Below are 23,546 nucleotides of genomic sequence, written 5' to 3'. Positions count from 1 at the left end.
TAATAATAATAAATTACAGTTATACAGGCACGAAAATGTTAAATTAAAAACAAAATAATTAAATAAGAAAGACAATAATAACAATAACAACAAAATCTTTTAAATGATAAAAATATGAATAAACAGCTGTTGGGAGGTCTCACTCTTGAAAGGCCAACAGAGTGTTGAAGGAAACTGGAGATTCAGGTACATCAATCTGAAGAATCACACTCAGAAAAATATAACATTATTGAACAACAACAATAAAACAGCCAGTATGGCGTGTGAGGTCACGTTTGATTGTCTATGCTAGAAGCTTGTTTTTGAGGCTCATGAACCTGGGGGATGGTTTTGGGTGGTTTTGAGTGTCAAGTCCAACAAACAGTCTTTGAAAGACCTCAAAGGTTTTGTGAAGTCTCGCTGGGTACTGGAGATTCATCCTCTGGTCAGATTGTCGGGAGATTTCAGCACAGGGATTCCCTCGATTATGATTCCACTGCATCTGGCTCATGGCAAACGTAGATCCTCACACTGTGTGTCTTCAGGTCTTCATGTGCTCTGGTCTCTGCTATTTCCCGGTGCAACAAACAAGAACAGACATTAAGAAATTGTTTCATACAAGTAAAGAGAAGTCATGAGTTTTGAATCAGATGCTGATAGATAGAGAGCTCTAGATGGATAACAGTGTTTCCCGCAAGCACAAACATCAGAGATGTTGTGGAGAGCCCTGCAGGGCTGTGATTGGCCAGCAGTAACAGGAAGTGGTCACTGAAACCTGCAGAGCAGCACGTCTGCAGGTTTCAGGTTTGTGGGTGTCGACAGAGAAGAAGATAGTTCTTTAGTCATTTTTCTGACCCCACTGGCAGATTTTCTTGCTTGAAATGATCAAATTTCACCAGTTCAAAGAATATTTAGTAGCGTTTCCAGTAGGGGAGTTTTTGCAGTGTAGATTCTTTCGCTAACGGAAAGTTAATTGAAGATCATCTTACTGTTGCTTCTGTCTTTAATCTTTTTTTTTCTTGAGTCTGTATATGAGTAGCAGCAGGAGCACTTCCTGTTACTGCTGGCCAATCACAGCCCTGCTTGTTATTAGACGTGTTTTAATAACAGGAAGTGGTCACTGAAACCTGCAGTTAGTTCAACACAATGTTCAGTGATGGAGACGTTAACATGATGGAAAATGATGCCTGGTTTTATTATCTACTACAGTAATTCTCACTGGAAATGATGGATACAGGAGATTTGATGAGCTAAATGGACGAGAGGCAGCGGATCAATTGATCGGGGTCTTTTCATGCTGATAGTGAGGACAGTGAGACAGAACGGATCCTACAGTCTGAGAGGCAGTTATGTAGGTTTCATCAGTCTAGAGACGACACACACAAACCACACAGCCTCGGTTCTTAGAGGATTAGATATTTCTTAAATCAACAACCATCCATATCTGACATTTATGGTAGAAAGAACAATATTTAGCAAAGTGTAGGATGAAGTAAGGAATAGTGGAGAATAACAAGTAGCCGTACAAATATGTTGTATTTTTTATACTGAATTTCTTGTGCAAAAATGTTTTATTAATCTCTCTTTTTAATGACAGAAAGCAACTGCTGACAGAAAATTAAGATGGACGTTCATATAATATTTTATATATATATATATATATATATATATATATATACATACACACATATATATATATATGTATATATTTACAACTTTAGTGGACTCTACAAATGCAAAATACTTCAAACCTACAAATATCACATATTTCTTGGTGTTTTTATGGCACATTTTTGCTCAAATGCAACAAAAACAAACTCCTGGGTGATGGAAGTGATTTCTGATTGATTCGTTACCAGAAGATCAATCTTCCAAATCATAGTGTAAAATATTCAAGCAGTTTAGGGTTAATATGATGTTTATAATTATATCCACCATAATTACTGTTCCACACGTGACAATAACCTGTCAGTCAGTGAAGATACTGAGCAGGTGACAGAATAAAGTGTAACACGTGCTGCGGGTCACTGTGACGTCACACCTCTCTCTTCCCGCCTATTTCCTGCCTACATTTACTTTCTCTTTCTCTGACATGATGGCGCAGATTCTTTTCTCCATCTAAAGGTAATGTAACCGACAGTTTCAGTGTTTGACTCTTTAATGGCTGTTTGTTCATGTTGTTAGTGCTAACTGCTGTTAGCTTAGCTCCTCTAGAAACAGCAGAACTTTGATAACAGTCCACTCAGGACGTTTATCCGACATTATTTAAACCGTTTCCGGCCTGTTTCAGGTCGCTGTGATATCCGCGGATCGGGCGGACCGGGTCATAAAAATGAACATTTAAAGTTTGATTCTGTTTCTCTGTCCTGTCAACTTTATAACTACAGTTTCTAGTTTTACTGTTTAAATGTCCCACGATATCTGCTGCAGTGACGTCACATGGAAACCTTTAGTTCCTGAAAGCAGCATCTCTAATCTTTAAAGTAAATCATTAAAGAAACTCTCACACATCAATACAACACACAGTAAAGCTGGAGAGCAGTAAAGTCTACAGGGACCATAGAGGAGTGAAATATAGAGCTGTTTCTATTTCTACTACAGGACTGATGTGGAGATAGCGGGGGGGGGGGGGCTTCACTTCTTTTATTCAATAAATACTGTAGTATTCAGAAAGACAGCACTCATCTTATTGACTCTCCTCCAACATGAACTAGTGTCGCTTCTTTATGGAAATGTGTCATTAAATGTGTTTGGAAGCTCTTTATTGAGACTCATTTAGTTTGGAACTCTTTACTAGTTTTTTGGAAGGATCCATCTGCTTTTGTAACTTATAGTACATTCACTCCAGTACTGTACTTAAGTACAACCTTGAAGTACTTGTACTTCCTTTTCCTGCTACTTTATACTTCCACTCCACTACATTACAGAGGCAGATATTTGACTTTTTACTCCACTACATGTTTTCCAGCTATGATTCAGATTTTAAATTAAAAGAAATGATCGTAAATGATGCAATCCAATACAACAGCTCTGCCATCAGTTCTACTTTTACAAAGCTTCTACATTTTCAGTACTTCAGTAATTCTACTTTGTTTATTATTGAGGTCGTAGTTGCTGCTGGTGTACATACACTTTTTAATATAATGCATGTCGGATGACATTTACTGTGACTTATCAGATATTTCTTGCTGCACAGTGTTAGAATCCCTGCTAATGAATGAATTAATGAAGTTTCCTCTCAGATTCAGTCAGTGGATGTAAATCCTCCTCCATGCATCATGTGTGCTGCTCTTCAGTTCACTGCAGCTTCATGATGCCATCTAGTGGACTGATAGTAGAAGTACAGCAGCTGATGGCAGCTTTCTCTGACTCACACTGCTGTCAGGCTGCATTCACACTGATATATAACAGAAAATAACAGCCGATCACAGGAGGAGCAGCTGATATTAAGGGTTTGACAGGAGAAATGATGTAAAGGATGATTTGTGTTTCCTCTCCAGGTGAAGGTAGAAAGTGTGTGTGACTGATGTGGATGTGACTTCAGCAGCATGGATCAGTGTGAGGACAGAGAGGAGGGAGTCCCTCCCTCTAAACGCTCTCGGCGTGGGGAACATGACAGCCAGACCAAAGCTCAGAGGTGAGATGAGGATCTCTAACTGTCCATCACTGTTCTCCACCATCATTATTCACACTCAAAGCTCTGTGTGTGTTGTGTAGAAGAACAAGGAGGCAGCACAGACTAGACTCTGCTGGACCTGGACCTGGACCTGGACCTGGACCTGAACCTGAACCTGAACCCAGCTGTGTGTCCTTCAAGAGCGACCGGTCAAAGAAGGATATTATTGATTTTAAACGACGACATTCATCTGATAAAAAGTAAGTTGTTCTCAGTATTAAAATCAGGACAATATGAGCTAAAATCTAAAACAGGATTAATAGTTGTCAGTTGGATTATTTGAGATTGAAGGTTTTAGTTCCTTGACAATGCAGTTAGAAAAAAATAAATATTTAAAATAGTAATAGATAAAATAGTATAAACATGAGTATAAAACATGAGTGTATGTAAAGTGCAGTGTGCATGCGTTGCTTTTTTATTGAAAACTGTTAAAAAAAGATGAATTTTACTGAATACGTGAGATGTAAAAAATTATAAGTGGTGTTTTTCTACCAGGATCCATCAGAGACCAGATTCTCCTGGACCTGAACCCAGCTGTGTGTCCTTCAAGAGTGACCGGTCAAAGAAGGATGTTATTAATTTCAAACAACGACATTCATCTGATCAAAAGTAAATTGTTCTCAGTATTAAAATCAGGACAATATGAGCTAAAATCTAAAACAGGATAAACAGTTGTCAGTTGGATTATTTGAGATTTGGATCATTTATTGATATTTCTGATGTGAGTAAAACACAGATTTCTGAACTCTGATGCAATCTTTGTTATTGAAGTTCTCCAAAGAAACGTTTTGGCACATTTACCTCAGAGAGTCTTTGGACGTTTCACTTCCAGCAGTGAACTGAATTTACTTTCAGATGACTTTTGTTCTCATGTTGCAGACCTGCCAACCTGCAGGCACGCATTTTGACATCAAAGTACGCTAGTACGAATTGTTACTTTAAGGTACGCAAAAACAGGCAGGACTTTACCAGTGTGCAGTGTAGGGTGTAAAATAACCTACATTACCCGCCGCCTTGGTGACACGTACACATGAGAAGTGACCTGGCCAGTTTTCACTGAGGACAGTTTGAAGTGAGGAGGGGAAGAAAGGAAAAGTCACCATGAGATACTGAAGGAGCAGTGTGTGTATGTTTGTGTATTGTTATTAGCTCATCATATCATTAAGTAATAACCTTTCTATAATGAGAACAGTTTATTAACCAGCTCTAAAATATGTATTTCACCACAGTCACACAATAGTCTGTTTATGCTGGTTTGGGTTTTACAGCAACATTATAATTATCTTTTCAAATGAGCTGAAAATCATGTTTTAAAGATCAAATAGTCTTAAAGTTTGGTGATTGTGGAGGTGTAGACAATAGAAAGTATATAAATGCAGCAGTAGTGGGAGGTTAGTGTGTAGTCTGAGTGAAACTGTGTTCCTTGGTAATCTGTGTTTAGGCAGGTGAAAGACAAATGGACAAACAGCCTTAAATGACCAACTAACAGTATCTGCAGATAATTCTGTAAACAATCTGTTACTGGTAGAATTTTCATATCAGTGCTTCCATCACTTTTTTGTTTGTTTGACTGCTGCATGTATGCAAATTATGTACAATAATTAACTGTGCGAACAGCAGTGATTCACATCTGATGCTTGTAGGTTGCTGAAGTCAAAAAATTCATCCAGGGTTGGCAGGTGTGTTGTTGTAAGTGGGTGTAGAGGACTGCTTGTTCCCTGCTGCAGTTTGAAGCTTTCATTATGTGCCACCAATCAATCAATCAAAGAAGTTGCTTAAAGTTTGTGTCCCTACAACCGTCTGATACAACCACACACTGGCTCTATCTGCCTTGCTCCAGGGCACTTCAGCAGTGTACAGTGAGGGAGGGAGAGCTTTATGGAGGGTTGGTGAGAGCTGTTGGGACTAAACCAAACTGACTCTGAGTTGAAAGCTATAAACAGACTGAGCTGTTGATTCTCAGTGGGATCAGCAGGACTAGTAAAGCTTTACCACTACAGGGAGTCATCTGATTCTCTGTTCACATCCAAATATCACTTGATGGACCTTTTAGCTTGTGTTTGTCTCTATGTGGACAGACATAATGTGAGCTCATTTTTCATGATTCCTCCACAGAGTGGACCAGGAGAGCTCAGAGGTTCCCAGTGGTCAGTCTGCCCAGCAGCATCAAACACACCTGGACTCCATATTTATGGTCTGTACATGTATAACATACTTTTGCGTCTGTTCTGTTCACAATCATCTCCATGCTGCACTTTGTAGACCAGTGGATTGTCAGTCTGTCCAACATGGATCTGATGTTTGCTTCATGATTTTAGTTTGTGTTATTCATATAGTATTCTGTTCCAGCTGCTGGAGGAGAACATCGTCACTTTTGTGAAGAACGAGCTGAAGAAGATGCAGAAGGTTCTGAGTCCAGATTACCCAGAATGCCTAGAGGGTCAGAGGGAGGATGAGGAGGTGTTGGATGGTGAGGAGGAAGAGCAGAGGAGGAGCAGCAGAGACGCATTTCTGAAGATCACACTGCACTTCCTGAGGAGAATGAAGGAGGAGGAGCTGGCTGACCGTCTGCAGAGCAGTAAGAGGATTTCTATAAAGATTTAACATGCTTGGTAAATGAGACATTTACTGATGTCTCAAGAGATGGAAGAATATATGTTTATGTATGCATCTTTAGGGGGAATTAAACTGTCATATTTTCTTTATTAATTAATAAATGGTTTTATTTCTTGTGTGTTCATTCAGGGACTCCTGCTGGCAGGTGTCGACGTAAACTTAAATCTAACCTGAAGAAGAAGTTCCAGTGTGTGTTCGAGGGGATTGCTAAAGCAGGAAACCAAACCCTTCTGAATCAGATCTACACAGAGCTCTACATCACAGAGGGAGGGAATGCAGAGGTCAATGATGAACATGAGGTCAGACAGATTGAAACAGCAACCAGGAAACCAGACAGACCAGAAACAACAATCAGACAAGAAGACATCTTTAAAGCCTCACCTGGAAGAGATGAACCAATCAGAACAGTGATGACAAAGGGAGTGGCTGGCATTGGGAAAACAGTCTTAACACAGAAGTTCACTCTGGACTGGGCTGAAGACAAAGCCAACCAGGACATACAGTTCACATTTCCATTCACTTTCAGAGAGCTGAATGTGGTGAAAGAGAAAAAGTACAGCTTGGTGGAACTTGTTCATCACTTCTTTACTGAAACCAAAGAAGCAGGAATCTGCAGGTTTGAAGAGTTCCAGGTTCTGTTCATCTTTGACGGTCTGGATGAGTGTCGACTTCCTCTGGACTTCAAGAACAATGAGATCCTGACTGATGTTAAAGAGTCCACCTCAGTGGATGTGCTAATGACAAACCTCATCAGGGGGAAACTGCTTCCCTCTGCTCGCCTCTGGATAACCACACGGCCTGCAGCAGCCAATCAGATCCCTCCTGAGTGTGTTGGCATGGTGACAGAGGTCAGAGGGTTCACTGACCCACAGAAGGAGGAGTACTTCAGGAAGAGATTCAGAGATGAGAAGCAGGCCAGCACCATCATCTCCCACATCAAGACATCACGAAGCCTCCACATCATGTGCCACATCCCAGTCTTCTGCTGGATCACTGCTACAGTTCTGGAGCATGTGTTGGAAAACAGAGGGGGAGGAGAGCTGCCCAAGACCATGACTGAGATGTACGTTCGCCTTGTGGTGCTTCAGTCCAAACTGAAGAATGTCAAGTATGATGGAGGAGCTGAGACAGATCCACATTGGAGTCCAGAGAGCAGGAAGATGATTGAGTCTCTGGGAAAACTGGCTTTTGAGCAGCTGCAGAAAGGCAACCTGATCTTCTATGAATCAGACCTGACAGATTGTGACATTGATATCAAAGCAGCCTCAGTGTGCTCAGGAATGTTCACACAGATCTTTAAACAGGAGGACTGTGGGATGTTTGAAGAAATGGTGTTCTGCTTCATCCATCTGAGTGTACAGGAGTTTCTGGCTGCTCTTCATGTCCATCTGACATTCATGAACTCTGGAGTCAATCTGCTGGCAGAAGAACAAACAACACCCCAGAAGTCTGAAGTGTTCAGAGGCAAATCAACACGTTTCTACCAGAGTGCTGTGAACGAGGCCTTACAGAGTCCAAATGGACACCTGGACTTGTTCCTCCGCTTCCTCCTGGGTCTTTCACTGCAGACCAATCAGACTCTCCTAAGAGGCCTGCTGACACAGACAGGAAGTAGCTCACAGACCAATCAGGAAACAATTGAGTACATCAAGGAGAAGATCAGTGAGGATCTGTCTGCAGAGAGAAGCATCAATCTGTTCCACTGTCTGAATGAACTGAATAATTGTTCTCTAGTGAAGGAGATCCAACAGTACCTGAGGTCAGGACGTCTCTCCACAGGTAAACTGTCTCCTGCTCAGTGGTCAGCTCTGGTCTTCATCTTACTGTCATCAGAAAAAGATCTGGATGTGTTTGACCTGAAGAAATACTCTGCTTCAGAGAAGGCTCTTCTGAGGCTGCTGCCAGTGGTCAAAGCTTCCAACAAAGCTCTGTAAGTACACAGATAGTGTATTTATTATTTATTTATTATTTTTTAAATACTCTGCTATTTTTCAACAGGAGGAAAAATAAAGAACTTCCTACTTGTTTTTTTCAGTTTGTCTTTGAGATATTTTTCTAAACTATAAGGTTCAGCCTCTCTAATGTCAGGATTTATGATTGGCAGAAGTTTTCCATCAGGATTTTATTTTTCACAGGAAAGAAAATGTTTGAATTTTCTAGTTTATCTTTCTTTGATTCAGCTTCATATACTTTACAGCACAAATATATGAACTCTGGCTGAGATAGAGAAACTGATCTTTGCTCTGATGTCACGCGATTTACATTATTACATGTCTGTTTATCACAGATTTTGTCATATTTAACTGTCAGGTCTCCAAGATGTTTAGAATAGAACAGCAAAGATTTTAACCAGAGCTGAGAAAAGAATTTATATCCAGCATCAGCAAGAGTCTGGAATCAGCATTTTAACAAAGATTATTTATCTTTTTGTTCATTATTGTCTCTCCAGGCTGAGTGGCTGTAACCTCTCAGAGAGAAGCTGTGCAGCTCTGTCCTCAGTTCTCAGCTCCCAGTCCTCTAGTCTGAGAGAGCTTGACCTCAGTAACAACAACCTGCAGGATTCAGGACTGAAGCAGCTGTCTGCTGGACTGGAGAGTCTACACTGTACACTGGAAAATCTCAGGTCAGATCAAGTCACAATTTGTCTTTGAGATATTTTTCTAAACTATAAGGTTCAGCCTCTCTAATGTCAGGATTTCTGATTGGCAGAAGTTTTCCACCAGGATTTTATTTTTCACAGGAAAGAAAATGTTTGAATTTTCTAGTTTATCTTTCTTTGATTCAGCTTCATATACTTTACAGCACACATATATGAACTCTGGCTGAGATAGAGAAACTGATATTTGCTTTGATGTCACGCGATTTTCATCATTACATGTCTGTTTATCACAGATTTTGTCATATTTAACTGTCAGGTCTCCAAGATGTTTAGAATAGAACAGCAAAGATTTTAACCAGAGCTGAGAAAAGAATTTATATCCAGCATCACCAAGAGTCCAGAATCAGCATTTTAACAAAGATTATTTATCTTTTTGTTCATTATTGTCTCTCCAGGCTGAGTGGCTGTGACCTCTCAGAGAGAAGCTGTGCAGCTCTGTCCTCAGTTCTCAGCTCCCAGTCCTCTAGTCTGAGAGAGCTTGACCTCAGTAACAACAACCTGCAGGATTCAGGACTGAAGCAACTGTCTGCTGGACTGGAGAGTCCACACTGTACACTGGAAAATCTCAGGTCAGATCAAGTCACAGTTTGTTTTTGAGATATTTTTCTAAACTATAAGGTTCAGCCTCTCTAATGTCAGGATTTCTGATCGGCAGAAGTTTTCCAACAGGGAAACACTCAGGTCAGGATTCATCAACTTGTTCAACAGATGAACATTTAAAATCTGAACGATTTTAGAGGATTAACATTAAACCTGTGTAGTTTTTACTACACTTCAATTTTTACTAAACTTCAGTAATAGAGAATTACTTTTCATGCAGATTTTTATTCTTTTCTTTTGTTTTTGTTGTTGAATTATTTAATACCACAGATGATTTTAAAGATTTTGGTAACACTTCATTTTACAGGTCCTCAAACTTCATGGTAATCAAGTGATAATTAGCAAGTAACTTCTTTGAAACTTCTTTGAAGTTACCCTGAAACATTTACCTCAAATTTAATTGTAAGTGAGTTGTTGCAGCTTAACTTCCACGTAGTTTCTGTCTAGTTCCTACTGAGCAGACCACTACATTGAAGTGAGTTATTTCCGCTTAATTTCCAAGTAGTTTCTGTCCAACTTCTGCAGGACAGTAAATTGAAGTATATTTTTTAACCATTTACATTCTCACAAATTTCTGTATAATTTCAGCAGATCAGTCCAACTTTGTGCCAAATTTCCCAGATGTCCATTTTTTTTTTTATTGTAGCCACCATAAATTGCTAATTTCAAAGAAATACAACTTCATAATCAAGAATAAAGTTACTAATTGCCCATTTAAAAAGTCTCATTCTCATTAAAAGTCTCAAGAGGGGGAGTAACTTTTACAAAGTTTTTGACATGAAAACACAGCATTTGTGGGCGTTCGGTTCCCCTTGAAGTGCTAGATGTTTTCCTTATAACTACACCAGGCTCTCTCAATGTGTTGTGTATGAGACCCTGTCTGTGGATGCACAAAGTGTTGCCTATGGTTGACTTGATAATGGATGGAACCATCTTGCGACAGTCTTTGATACGCTCTCCAACAATCTGTGATTAAAAACAAAACTAATAAAAAAATAAAAAAAACTACTGAAACTAAACTGAAGCTAAACCAAACTGGACATGGAATTCAAAAATAGTATAGAAATAAGAGGCTAATTGAAAAGAGAAAACTATACTAACCTGTGTGTGTGTTTGAATATATGCTTGCTTCATGTCTACAGGTTCACTCAGTTTCCTAGGTTCACTAAATTCACTAGGTTCAGTAAGGAGATTGGTGGTAACAGACTCTACAAAGACAGAAGTAAGACTTCCAGCCCACAGAAAACACACAACAGCTGATTCAGGAAAAAAAATGGAAAATATATTTATAAAGGCATTTTGTCCTGTTTCATTTTCCTGATAGCTTCTTTTTATACATTCAAAGCATCTCTTTAGAAAAAACTACATTTATTTGTTTGATGCAAATCTTCAACTCAATTATACCACAGAAATCAAATTAAACATGAATGAATGTACAACCAGAATTGCAGTAAATTAGAAATTAAGAAGTGTTCAACTCTCAGTGCTTCATACATAAATTAGATGTATCCTCTCTTGGACCAAAATACACTTATTATCAGTTATCGGTTCTTGATAGTCTTTGTTTTCCCTTTGAACTTTTCCTTAAGTTCCCTTAAGGTTATAAGTCTTATTTGGTCTTGAGTTCCTTCGCTTCAAATGTTGCTTTAACATTGTTTGTCCACCTTGAGTTTGACATCAGTTGTAGTCAGTTTTTAGTCTTTCTTGGGCCCAAGAAGAAAAAAATAATCTGAGATCTCAGGAAAAATAAAAATAAAATATAATTCTCCTTAGTTAGGTTCCCTTTGATTTGGTTCCTACTGCCCCCTTGGAACAGCACAACATCCACATGTCAGCATCCCGACAAGATGAAGGCACCCACGGGCAGCGATGACGATCTGGATGGCAGACGAAGCAGCTCCACTCACAGATAGAATCGTCCCTCAAAGATAAACACAAAACAGCCCGAATAAAAGGCTGCAGAGCAGTTATCCAACAATCTTAATTTCCTTGTTTCATTGTCCATCACATTACGCACACACAGAATTAAACAACCCTTACAATGACTAAAATTAACATTTCTGAGTTAAATTGTCTCTTTCCCTTTTTTTGTACATGTACATTTCAAATGAAAGCACATATCTGGCCTTTTACGTTTTATAGTACATACACATTAGCTTTTAAGCCCATTTCAAATATGCACAAATTGCCTTACATGCTTTCCCAGCACTACAACCATAGATATAGAAACACAGATACCGTGTTCAAGGATTTCATGTGTCGCATAGTCACCATATTGGGGCGGTCAACAGAGACAGTCGACTGCTTGGAAAAATTCTGCAGGCATGTGCTGCATTTAGCTGTACAAACAGGGAAAACATTCAAAACAGGCATTGCAGGATTACTTTTCACATGTAAGTGACAATTTTATTGTATTTTACTGTTACGCAAGTTAGTGAACATGAAATATTGCTTCAAACTATCCTGAAAATGACCTGACACCATCGTGACGATGGCTACCTAAAGAAAACTTGATGTTACTGAATAATTATTGAAGCACTAAGTGACCAGGTGTTAAACGTGATATTTACTTAAAGCTGGAATGCAGGACTTTTGTCTCCCCCGCCTGACAGTGAGAGTAAAGGGGGACTCGGCTGTGATTGCCTGAGTACAAAGACGTTACTGGGATGAGGGGAGGACATTTCTCTCTGTTTGGTAACATTAAAAGTAAAGTTAGACTTTTCTGTCGGCTTCCTGACTCATTTTTAAAAAGACGAGAGAGAGAGAGAGAAGCTGTGGTCGGGTGAGCTAGAGAGTGAATGAAGAGAGGGAGCGGTGGTAGTGAGAGAGCCAGTGAATCAGATCAATAAAACGTTATTTTCTGATTGTTTCATAGTGGTTACATTTTAGAGCAAAACCACGTCCACACCCCCACACACCTCCACTCAACCCTGCAGCGGTGCTGCAACACCTGATGTGGTCTGAATACGGCCTGATAGGCACACAGAGCCGGTAAACACAGATATGTTTTGACGGTCAAACGGCCCAAAAACATATTTTTTGACGGCCCATCGGTCCACCAGGATTTGTCCCAGTAACCTACTGTTGCAGCTATAGAACAGTGGATAAATTGTTTGGAGCGTCATACAACTTCTGCAAAATGACTCGTTTCACCATCAGAATTTGATCCATTTGGTCCGATAACATTTGGAAAGTCTAGAAAAGTCACACAATTAACGGTCAAACAGCCAGTGTGGGAATGTTGCACTCGACATGAGACTGTATACTGTGAAATACAGTCGCTCGCTGTGATCGGCTTAATCACCATTGTGTGAACTCATTTGGCTTGAATGTAACAGACGTTCTTTCATATGTGAAAGTTCTGCAGTGCAGGTTTAACAGTGACCTCATTATTTGTATAATTTACTTTAAAGAAAATTATAACACAAATCACACTCTTTACTGCAATATTTTTCATCATTTGGAGTCTGTCCATCTTTTGCAAGGATTACATTGATTTATTATTCTTCTTGGCTTTATACTCGCAAAGCTTTTATTGCACTTACAGTAGCGTATCACTGTCTGTCTCTCCTCTGCTGCGCTGCACACACACAGGGGCATAGACCAACTATTTATTCATTGAATTAAAATGTGTTACATCAGGATAGGTATCGTTATCAGGATACGAAATGAGCTGTATCGAGATCTGAGATTTTGGTTATATTGCCCAGCCTTAGCTTGGGCATAGCTGTCAGACGGAAGGATTTTGAGCCAAATGGCACTACAGTTCTTCATTAGGACAGTCATTTTAGGACAAATGATTCTGACAGAACTGGGCAAATGTGCGTGTGAAGGAAGTTGTGATTCAGTTTTTGCATCTTTTCCTGACCATCTGAACAAGGTCAGAGTTCTTTCAAGTCATAAGACTATAGTGTTCTTTGTAGTAAAGAGTGCTAATATATAGTGGAAACTGATTGGAATGATGAGCATACAAATGATCTCTTTCTAACATTGGAATTACAACTAAATCTGATACTGAAAGTAAACCACTGTAAAAGTCATTGCAAGATGATTTAAAAGAGAAAAATATGATTTCAGAGGAATGTCTCATGATACAGACTGTCAGTAGATTTAAAAGAGAAAAATATGATTTCAGAGGAATGTCTCATGATACAGACTGTCAGTAGATGATACAATTTACTGATATTCCCAAAACACCTCATGATACAGACCGTTGGTAGACGCTACAATTTACTGATGTTCCCTAAACGCCTCACAGGCAGACTATCGGTAGACACTACAATTTACCAATGTTCCCTAAACGCCTCACGTGTAGGCTGTTGTTGGCCTCTACAATTTACAGATGTTTCCTAAACATCTCAAATGCAGGCTAGCGGTAGATGCTACAATTTACCGATGTTCCCTAAACGCCTCATAGCCTGGCTAGCGGTAGCTGCTAGCGGTAGCTGCTAGCGGTAGCTGCTAGCGGTAGCTGCTAGCGGTAGCTGCTAGCGGTAGCTGCTAGCGGTAGCTGCTAGCGGTAGCTGCTAGCGGTAGCTGCTAGCGGTAGCTGCTAGCGGTAGCTGCTAGCGGTAGCTGCTAGCGGTAGCTGCTAGCGGTAGCTGCTAGCGGTAGCTGCTAGCGGTAGCTGCTAGCGGTAGCTGCTAGCGGTAGCTGCTAGCGGTAGCCCTAACTCCTCATATGCTGAACTGTTTGACAACGACACCTGGCTCGCACTTGTTGCATATCTTGCTGATATTTTGAGCACCTCAACACGTTAAACGTGTCTATGCAGGGGAAAGGACACAACATTTTTGAACAGTCAGACAAAATTGTTGCGTTCAAGAAAAAGATCACACTGTAGGTAAATCATTTATCCAAAGACAGACTGGACATGTTTCCAAACGTTTGCCAGGAAGCACAGCAGCTGGACACCACGGCCAAAAATGACTTGCAAAAAAACCATCAAGGTGCATCTCAATAAACTTCAAGCTCGGTTTGACGACTACTTCCCAGAGAGACACGGAGATAACGTTAATACCTGGATAATACATGGGAAAATGTGGGTCCCGGGCTGAGACCAGTTGAGAACCCCTGCTCTGGGTAGTGGATCACCAGACTATCTAGACTCCATCCATCTGGTTGGAGTTGTTCTGGGTCCATTTTCTTTACTTGTCCTGGTTTAGGTCTGAGTCTCGTGGCAGTTGGTAGCTGACAGTTGACAGTTGGTGTTGTTAGCAGTTAGCTAGTCAGGTAACCAGCTTCTCCCAAAGTTTGCTTTGTTGATTTTAGTTTTCTGGTTTCTCACGTTGACTTGAAACTTTCCCAAATTGTTCCCAAATTATTTACATTGAATTCAATATAAAACTCTTGTTACTAAACTTGATCTAAAAGCAATTAAATCATTTACTGAAGTAGGAGCTCAAGTTTCTGTTGCTTCTTCATCTCATCTTCATCTCTGTCAAATTCAAATTCAAATAAGCTTTATTGACAGATCAGAAACCTATATTGCCAAATCAGTACAGAAAATTATAAACAGATGATTCATAATTATACAATAATATGCAAATATCAACAATAATATGAAATATAATAAAAGGCATTTTTACAGATGTAATCACACAGAAACATTTACTACAGAGCTTGTTTCTCTCAGATTATGAGAAGACTTAATATATTTTGCAGCTTTTACTGCACATTGACTTTTCTCCCCACATAGATAGGACAGTTTGTGAAGATCAGGGAGGTGGATAAACTCAGGATATATATGATTGATATGATTTATATTTGTCCCAGTATAACAGGAAGCTGTTTTCTGACAAAGTGAAGGCAGCCTGGCCTCCCTGGGGAGCCTGTTCTGCCTGTGACGGCCTGTTTCTATGGCCAGACTGGGTGCAGCAGTAGTTTTCTTTGAGTTTATTAGACAGACAGGATTAATGTGTAGGATTTAATCTTTGGTCCACAGTCTGAAGCAGAAGGTGGCGGTAATGCACCTAATACGCTGGTTGCCAACCGCTGTTATAAACCACAAAGAAGAAGAAAAAGGTTTTTCAAACAGAGTGGTTCATCCGGTCAGCTGAGGGGTTTCCTATCTGTGCAGCCGAACACCGCAGCTCCTCCACAGACTATTACATCCTGACGGTCCCGGTGTTTCCTCCGCAGGCTCCACTTCACTGGATCCAAACGGAGAGCCGGGGCTAGCTGGGAGGCTAGCGGAGCGTTAGCCGCAGCATGACCGGAGGGAAGCACAGTCAGTTAGCCTCCGCTAGCCTCCCAGCTAACGTTAGCCCCGGCTCTCTTGGATCCAACCGGAGCACCGAGCCCCGGTTTGTTATTCAGGTTAAAGTGGGAAGAAGCAGCAGGTCTGTCGGGCAGCTGAGTGAAGTGCAGCCTGCGGAGGAAGAACAGGTTAGCCCCGGTTTCACTACAGACAGATTCACTCACTACAGTGGGCGAAGAAATAAAGCCAATGAATCAATAAGACAAACATTAGCATCAGTGGGTTAGCATCAGTTGTTAGTATCAATTGTTAGCATACGTGGGTTAGCATCAGTGTGTTAGCATCAATTGTTAGCATTAGTGGATTAACATCAGTATGTTAGCATTAGTGTGTTCGCATCAATGGGTCAGCATCAGTTGTTTGCATCAATTTTTAGCATCAGTTGTTAGCATCAGTGGATTAGCATCAATTGTTAGCATTAGTGGATTAAGATCAGTATGTTAGCGCTAGTGTGTTAGTATCAATGGGTCAGCATCAGTTGTTAGCATCAATTGTTAGCATCAGCGGATTAGCATCAATTTTTAGCATTAGTGGATTAACATCAGTATGTTAGCGTTAGTGTGTTAGCATCAATGGGTCAGCATCAGTTGTTAGCATCAATTGTTAGCATCAGTGGATTAGCATCAATTTTTAGCATCAGTGGGTTAACATCAGTATTTTAGGATTAGTGTGTTAGCATTAGTGTGTTAGCATCAGTGGATTAGCCTCAATTTTAGCATCAGTTTTTAGCATCAATTGTTAGCATCAGTGGGTTAGCATTAGTGTGTCAGCATTAATGGGTCAGCATCAGTGGGTTAACATTAGTATGTTAGCATCAATTGTTAGCATTAGTGTGTTCGCATCAGTTGTTAGCATCAGTGGGTTAGCATCACTTGTTAGCATCAATTATTAGCATCCGTGTGTTAGCATTAATGGGTCAGCATCAGTGGGTTAGCATCAATGTGTTCGCATCAGTTGTTAGCATCAATTGTTAGCATCAGTGGGTTAGCATCACCTGTTAGCATCCGTGTGTTAGCATTAATGGGTCAGCATCAATTTTTAGCATCAGTGGGTTAACATCAGTATGTTAGGATTAGTGTGTTAGCATTAATGGGTCAACATCAGTGGATTAGCAACAGTTGTTTGCATCAATTGTTAGCATTAGTGTGTTAGCATCAGTGGATTAGCATCAATTTTTAGCATCAGTGGGTTAGCATCACTTCTTAGCATCAGTATGTCAGCAGTAATGGGTCAGCATCAGTGGGTTAACATCAGTGGGTTAGCATCACTTGTTAGCATCACTTGTTAGCATCAGTGTGTCAGCAGTAATGGGTCAGCATCAGTGGGTTAACATCAGTATGTTAGCATCAGTGGGTTAGCATCAGAGGGTTAGCATCAGTGTGTTTACATTGATGGTTCAGCTTCAGTGAGTTAATATCAGTATGTTAGCATCAGTGTGTTAGCATTAATGGGTCAGCATCAGTGGGTTAGCATCAATTTTTAGCATCAGTGGGTTAACATCAGTATGTTAGGATTAGTGTGTTAGCATTAATGGGTCAGCATCAGTGGATTAGCAACAGTTGTTTGCATCAATTGTTAGCATTAGTGTGTTAGCATCAGTGGATTAGCATCAATTGTTAGCATCAGTGGGTTAGCATCACACGTTAGCATCAGTGTGTTAGCATTAATGGGTCAGCATCAGTGGGTTAGCATCAATTTTTAGCATCAGTGGGTTAGCATTAATGGGTCAGCATCAGTGGGTTAGCATCAATTTTTAGCATCAGTGGGTTAACATCAGTATGTTAGGATTAGTGTGTTAGCATTAATGGGTCAGCATCAGTGGGTTAGCATCAGTTGTTTGTATCAATTTTTAGCATCACTGGGTTAACATCAGTATGTTAGCATCAATTGTTAGCATCACTTGTTAGCATCAGTGTGTCAGCATTAATGGGTCAGCATCAGTGGGTTAACATCAGTATGTTAGCATCAATTGTTAGCATTAGTGTGTTAGCATCAGTGGATTAGCATCAATTTTTAGCATCAGTGGGTTAACATCAGTATGTTAGCATCAATTGTTAGCAGTAGTGTGTTAGCATCAGTGGATTAGCATCAATTTTAGCATCAGTTGTTAGCATCAATTTTTAGCATCAGTGGATTAGCATCAATTTTTAGCATCACTGGGTTAACATCAGTATGTTAGCATTAGTGTGTTAGCATTAATGGGTCAGCAACAGTGGGTTAGCATCAGTTGTTTGCATCAATTTTTAGCATCAGTGGGTTAACATCAGTATGTTAGCATCAATTGTTGGCATCAGTGGGTTAACATCAGTATGTTAGGATTAGTATGTTAGCATTAATGGATTAGCATCAGTTGTTTGCATCAATTTTTAGCATCAGCGGGTTAACATCAGTATGTTAGCATTAGTGTGTTAGCATTAATGTGTCAGCATCAGTGGGTTAGCATCAGTTGTTTGCATCAATTTTTAGCATCAGTGGGTTAATATCAGTATGTTAGCATCAATTGTTGGCATCAGTGGATTAGCATCAATTTTTAGCATCAGTGGGTTAACATCAGTATGTTAGCATTAGTTTGTTAGCATTAATGGGTTAGCATCAGTGGGTTAGCATCAGTTGTTTGCATCAATTTTTAGTATCAGTGGGTTAACATCAGTATGTTAGCATCAATTGTTGGCATCAGTGTGTTAGCATTACTGGGTTAGCATCAGTGGGTTAACATCAGTATGTTAGCATCAGTTGTTAGCATTTCTGTGTTCGCTTCAGTGGATTAGCATCAATTTTAGCATTAGTGTGTTAGCATCAGTGGATTAGCATCAATTTTTAGCATCAGTGGGTTAACATCAGTATGTTAGCATCAGTGTGGTAGCATTAATGGGTCAGCATCAGAGGGTTAGCATCAATTGTTAGCATTAATGGGTTAGCATCAGTGTGTTAGCATTAATGGTTCAGCATCAGTGGGTTAGCTGCAGTGTGTTAACATCAGTATGTTAGCTTCAGTAGGTTAGCATCAGTGCGTTAGCCTAACCTGAAGACTAAACAGAAATAGAGAACAGGAATATTTGTGCTGCTGAGTCTCCTGAGTTTTGTTCAGCACAACCTGAGAAACACTGAGTTTTGTGTGATGAACTTTATTGTTTAGTGGATTAATGCACTTTAATCCACTTTTGGACGCGGCTCTGCTCTCTTGGCTGTGTGCAGTGAACTGATGTCCCTCTTACATTACTTCTGTAGCAGTCAGATTACATTAATTCTAGGGTGAGTTTTTCTCTTTATCCTCCTGCTAACATCGACTGTAAATCCACATTTTAAAGCTGAAAACATTTTCTTCCTGGGGGGTCATGACCCCGGACCTCCCTAGGGGGTTCACATCTAAAAACATGCTGCTGAATCATCCCTCAGCTGCTGACTTTTCCCATCTGGCTGGATGCTCAACTTTCTGGAGCTCCCTGATTCAGTTCATCTTTTAGTTAGTTAGTTAGTGTGGAGACAGTTTGTTGTTTTATCTGACTGCACACAGCAGGACTCTCAGACTGTCTGACATGTGTGTTGTTTTGTGTGTTTGCAGCCTGTCAGGATGTCTGATCACAGAGGAAGGCTGTGCTTCTCTGGCCTCAGCTCTGAGCTCCAACCCCTCCCATCTGAGAGAGCTGGATGTGAGCTACAATCATCCGGGAGCCAAAGGAGAGAAGCTGCTGTCTGCTGGACTGAAGGATCCACGCTGGAGACTGGAGACTCTCAGGTACACTCAAAAAATATTTAGGCCTAATATGTAAGACTTATGTGTTTCAATTACATATAAAATTTCCATCCATTTGAATTGCATAGTTTTGACATATACAAACTAATAAACTTAACATGAAGCATTTTTATAATTCAAACATAAATTAAACAAGCAGGAATGAGAGGTTATGTATTCTTATTAATAAATCCAATGTGTTTAAAAGAAATAATAACCAGGTTTATGCAATATCCCCAATTTACTTAAAATGCATCAAATTAATGCGCTTTAAATGAATAAACCCAATGTATTTTAGATGTATCATTTTGAAAACTATGAACAGTGTTTCTGCTATAACAGGAAATGCCAAAAATAACACCAAATATCCATTCATTCAGAAATCTGTGAAGTCTGTGTCGTTGCCATGGAAACTGCAGGTTGCGTAGCTCCTTTTAAAGAAAAGGGCAGTACGTGAGCGAGTGTTTGAGTGAGAGAGCGATCGTCAGAAAAGTGACGGTGAATGTGAGCAGAGCAGAGGAAAAGGTGAACATGAAGGTCGTATTCAGACCCAATCAGGCGTTGTGGCGTTCAGCCGCAGGGTGGCGTGGAGGTGTGGGCGTGTCTATTTGTCCTCCGGAACATAACCGCTGTGAAACAATCAGAAAATAAAGTTTTATTGATCTGATTCACCGGCACTCTCTCTACCAGCGCTCCCTCTCTGTCTTCATTCACTCTCTAGCTCGCTTGACCACTGCTGCTGTCTCTCTCTCTTTCTCTCGTCTTTTTTACAGTACAGACTAAAGTGTGTCAGTCAGTTAATAAATGCTGCAGCATGGGGGTTAGCTCCAGAGTTAGCAACAATAGGTTAGCCTAACCTGACGACGCTAAACAGATGAATAGAAGCAATGGGGAACGGAGGAATGTGTGGCTGCTAATCTTTAAAAAAACAAAACAAAACAGAAATGACAGAAATCCAAATGCTTAATAATAAATGATGGCATGAATGATGTTTTTGAGTGTATGGAGAGACAATGTCTGATAGAGGAGGAAGAGCTGGAAACATTTTCTCTGTCAGAGCTGATCACACATCTCAACTCAATCTTTGACTTTTTGTTATTTCTAACTGAAGTTTCCTGTAAATGTTGAAAGTTCAACCTGATTAGATTCAATCAGGGTTTCAGAAGGATTGGGATACTGGATTCAGATTGGATCAAAGTCTATCAAAGCCCAACCCCACATTTGAACAGAATAATCAAACAGTAGACTAGAGCGATGTAACGTCCATGTTTGCATGCTGAAAGAGAACGTGCTGCTCTGACCCCCCTCCTCCTTTCAGCCTGCAGCCTGCTGGAGTCCGATGGTTGACACCAGGTCTGAGGAAGTGTAAGTGTGTTTTTCATTTCATTCATCAAAACAAAGCAAACTTCAAACTGTGACATCACTCATTCACATCCTACTGAGGATGAAGATGATGTCATCATCAATCAGATGATCGATCAATAACTGCAGCTGTATTGTGTCTCGTTCTCTCCATCAGATTTCTGTCAACTCACACTGGATCCAAACACAGCACACAGAAACCTCAAACTGTCTGACAACAACAGGAAGGTGACATATGTGGAGGAGGATCAGTCATATCCTGATCATCCAGACAGATTTGATGTCTTTCGTCAGCTGCTGTGTAGAAATGATCTGACTGGTCGCTGTTACTGGGAGGTCGAGTGGAGAGGAGGACTGGTTTATATATCAGTGAGTTACAGAGGAATCAGCAGGAAAGGAAAAAGTTATGACTGTTTGTTTGGAAGGAATGATCAGTCCTGGAGTCTGGACTGCTCTGATGTTGGTCGTCACTCTGTCTGTCACAATAAGAGACAAACACCCATCTCCTCCTCCTCCTCCTCCTCCTCCTCCTCCTCCTCCTCCTCCTCCTCCTCCTCTGTTTCTAACAGAGTAGGAGTGTATGTGGACTGTCCTGCTGGCACTCTGTCCTTCTACAGAGTCTCCTCTGACACACTGATCCACCTCCACACCTTCAACACCACATTCACTCAGCCTCTGTGTGCTGGGTTTACAGTCTGGTCTGGTTCAGTGTCTCTGTGTTCTCTGTAGGAGGAAGAGTCTCCTCCTGTTAGAGAAACTTTCTCATGTTATTTAGTACCAACCTGATCTCTCACTGCTTGTAAATGCAGTTTCTAAACCAACATGGTTTCCACATGACTGACAGTTTGTTTGACATTTAAAAAGCTGTAAAAAAGAAGCTGATGTTCTCAGAGCAGATAGCTCAGTCTGTTAGAGGACTGTTTGGAGGTTCGGAGGTCGTGGCTTTGATCCTTATGAGTCTCAGTGAAACTCAGAAGCTCTCAGAGAGAAAACCACCAGCGGCTGAAAGTTTACTGAAACGTCAAGTTGTGACCAAGGTTTTTAAAAATGTTGGAAGAGTTTTGCCGACTAACTATAACACACATAATGACAGTAAGTATCCGCTGGCATATAGAGGCTCTTTGTTGTTTTTACTCTTATTTGTTGTTCAATTAGTTGTTTTTTTAATCATATAGTCAATTCAGAAAGCGACATGTTTTTATGTGTCTCTACTGGATGTGCATGTAGAGCTGTAAATAAACATTATGATTCAGAGATTCATCAATTCATGGTTTTGTCTATAAAATGTCAGGAAATTGTGTAAATTGTGTAAAATGCTGGTTGTAATTTCACAGAGTCAAAGGCGACGTCTTTAAATGTCTCATTTTGTCTGAACTAAAGTCCAGAACAGTAAAATATTCTGTTTATTATCATGTAAGACAAAGAAAAGCGTTCAATCTTCACACCTGAGAAGCTAAAAGCAGAAAATGTTTGCTTCAGAATGACTCAAATGATGATTAAGTGTTAATTTAGTGTTGATGGATAATCAATGAATGGACTAATTGTTGCAGCTCTGGCTGTATGTGAACAGAATATTAGAGGACAAACAGCTGACAGTTTAGCGCCTTACTAAATATCCACAATAAAAAGCTCATTTACAGGATCATCAATCTGTTTACAATCTGTTTGAAATGTTTCTTATTTCCTGTTTTTGTGTTGTACCAAGTAAAGTTGATCATTTGTATGTTTATGTTACTCAGGCAGAAATAAATGGAACTGCAGTATCACCTGTTATGTCCAATAAAAAAGGATCATAAATAATAATAGAAGCTTTCATTTGATCTTTATTGTCAGATTCAGAAAAATGGCACTCTAATAATAAGCTGAACATTATTAATAGTTCTATTGTTTATTCACACACAGTTTAGCGCAGGGTCAGTTTCTCATTTCTACAACCTTCACACAACTCAACTTTGAATGAAAAGTCACATTTTGATATAAATCATCAACATTAATAGTTATATTTGGAAAATGTGCTTTGGACAAAAAGCAAGTGTTTTCTTCTCCAGGAAGAAAACAGTGAAACACGTGTGTCGGTTAACTTTCTGCACACAAAGTGTATACAGACGTCCGTTTGTCTTCTTCTGCTGTGATAATCAGCAGGTCAGAGGTCAGAGGTCAGATCAGGTATGTGATGAGGAGCTGAGAGAGGAAACAAAGAAGAAAGTCAAAAGCTCACAGCTCAACATCCAAACACAGACTGCACACAGAGCTGCAAGCATGGAGGAGAAACCATCACATCTACAGATCCAGGTACAGTTCTCCACTTTACTTTATCACAGAAAAACTCTCATTTTTCTCTTTTTCACTTCATTTGAAAGATGAAGAAAACATCTGGACTCCTGCTGTCAAACTTCATCCAAACTAACAGCTGTTTTCTATTTCCATCATGCTGAACATGCAGGTTTGGAAAAACTAAATCTTTCTCCAAATGTCACCAAACAAGACTTTTACAGTCCGTTAAGAAACTCTTATTATCAGAAATAAACATGTGTCTGATTTTACAGTCCTGAACATTTTCACATGTTGGAAAATCAAACTTTATTTGTGTAGCAGCTTTACAATCCACATTTATGTTGAAATCTGAACCGTATATTTGCTTCTTTATTTCAGGGATTTTTGT

At 40.0% G+C, this 23,546-nt stretch overlaps 1 protein-coding gene and 1 long non-coding RNA gene across 4 annotated transcripts; one reads left to right on the top strand and one right to left on the bottom strand.

The window, feature by feature from the left end:
- Positions 1-1,728: 1,728 nt before the first annotated feature.
- Positions 1,729-22,687, top strand: LOC122976054 (NLR family CARD domain-containing protein 3-like). The gene is made up of 11 exons (XM_044344321.1): positions 1,729-2,103; positions 3,480-3,616; positions 3,697-3,855; positions 4,151-4,264; positions 5,771-5,849; positions 6,005-6,233; positions 6,401-8,201; positions 8,721-8,894; positions 9,326-9,499; positions 20,841-20,887; positions 21,042-22,687. Exons 2-11 carry the CDS (start codon positions 3,528-3,530, stop codon positions 21,611-21,613), a joined length of 3,438 nt encoding a protein of 1,145 aa, XP_044200256.1. The 5' UTR covers positions 1,729-2,103; positions 3,480-3,527; the 3' UTR covers positions 21,614-22,687.
- On the bottom strand, positions 9,395-15,099 carry LOC122976136. Of its 3 annotated transcripts, none has more exons than XR_006400818.1 (3): positions 14,551-15,099; positions 11,769-11,869; positions 9,395-11,451 (listed from the first exon to the last, which is right to left on the bottom strand). It is a non-coding gene; the product is annotated as an uncharacterized LOC122976136 (long non-coding RNA). The 3 variants fall into 3 exon arrangements; XR_006400819.1 differs by having other exon boundaries at positions 11,802-11,869; XR_006400817.1 differs by lacking the exon at positions 9,395-11,451 and having other exon boundaries at positions 11,594-11,869.
- Positions 22,688-23,546: the final 859 nt, after the last annotated feature.

The sequence above is a fragment of the Thunnus albacares genome, chromosome 24 (genome assembly GCF_914725855.1).
Source record: "Thunnus albacares chromosome 24, fThuAlb1.1, whole genome shotgun sequence".
In the NCBI taxonomy this organism is placed as follows: Eukaryota; Metazoa; Chordata; class Actinopteri; order Scombriformes; family Scombridae; genus Thunnus; species Thunnus albacares.
Note: the sequence above shows the minus strand (reverse complement) of the source record. Positions and strands in the feature narration are given on the sequence as shown.

Bases quoted from the DNA above. Each gene is read 5' to 3' on its own strand.
- LOC122976054 (XM_044344321.1), top strand. From the start codon at position 3,528: ATGGATCAGTGTGAGGACAGAGAGGAGGGAGTCCCTCCCTCTAAACGC. The intron at 8,202-8,720 runs GTAAGTACACAG...TTGTCTCTCCAG, and splicing joins AAAGCTTCCAACAAAGCTCT to GCTGAGTGGCTGTAACCTCT. The intron at 20,888-21,041 runs GTAAGTGTGTTT...TCTCTCCATCAG, and splicing joins GACACCAGGTCTGAGGAAGT to ATTTCTGTCAACTCACACTG.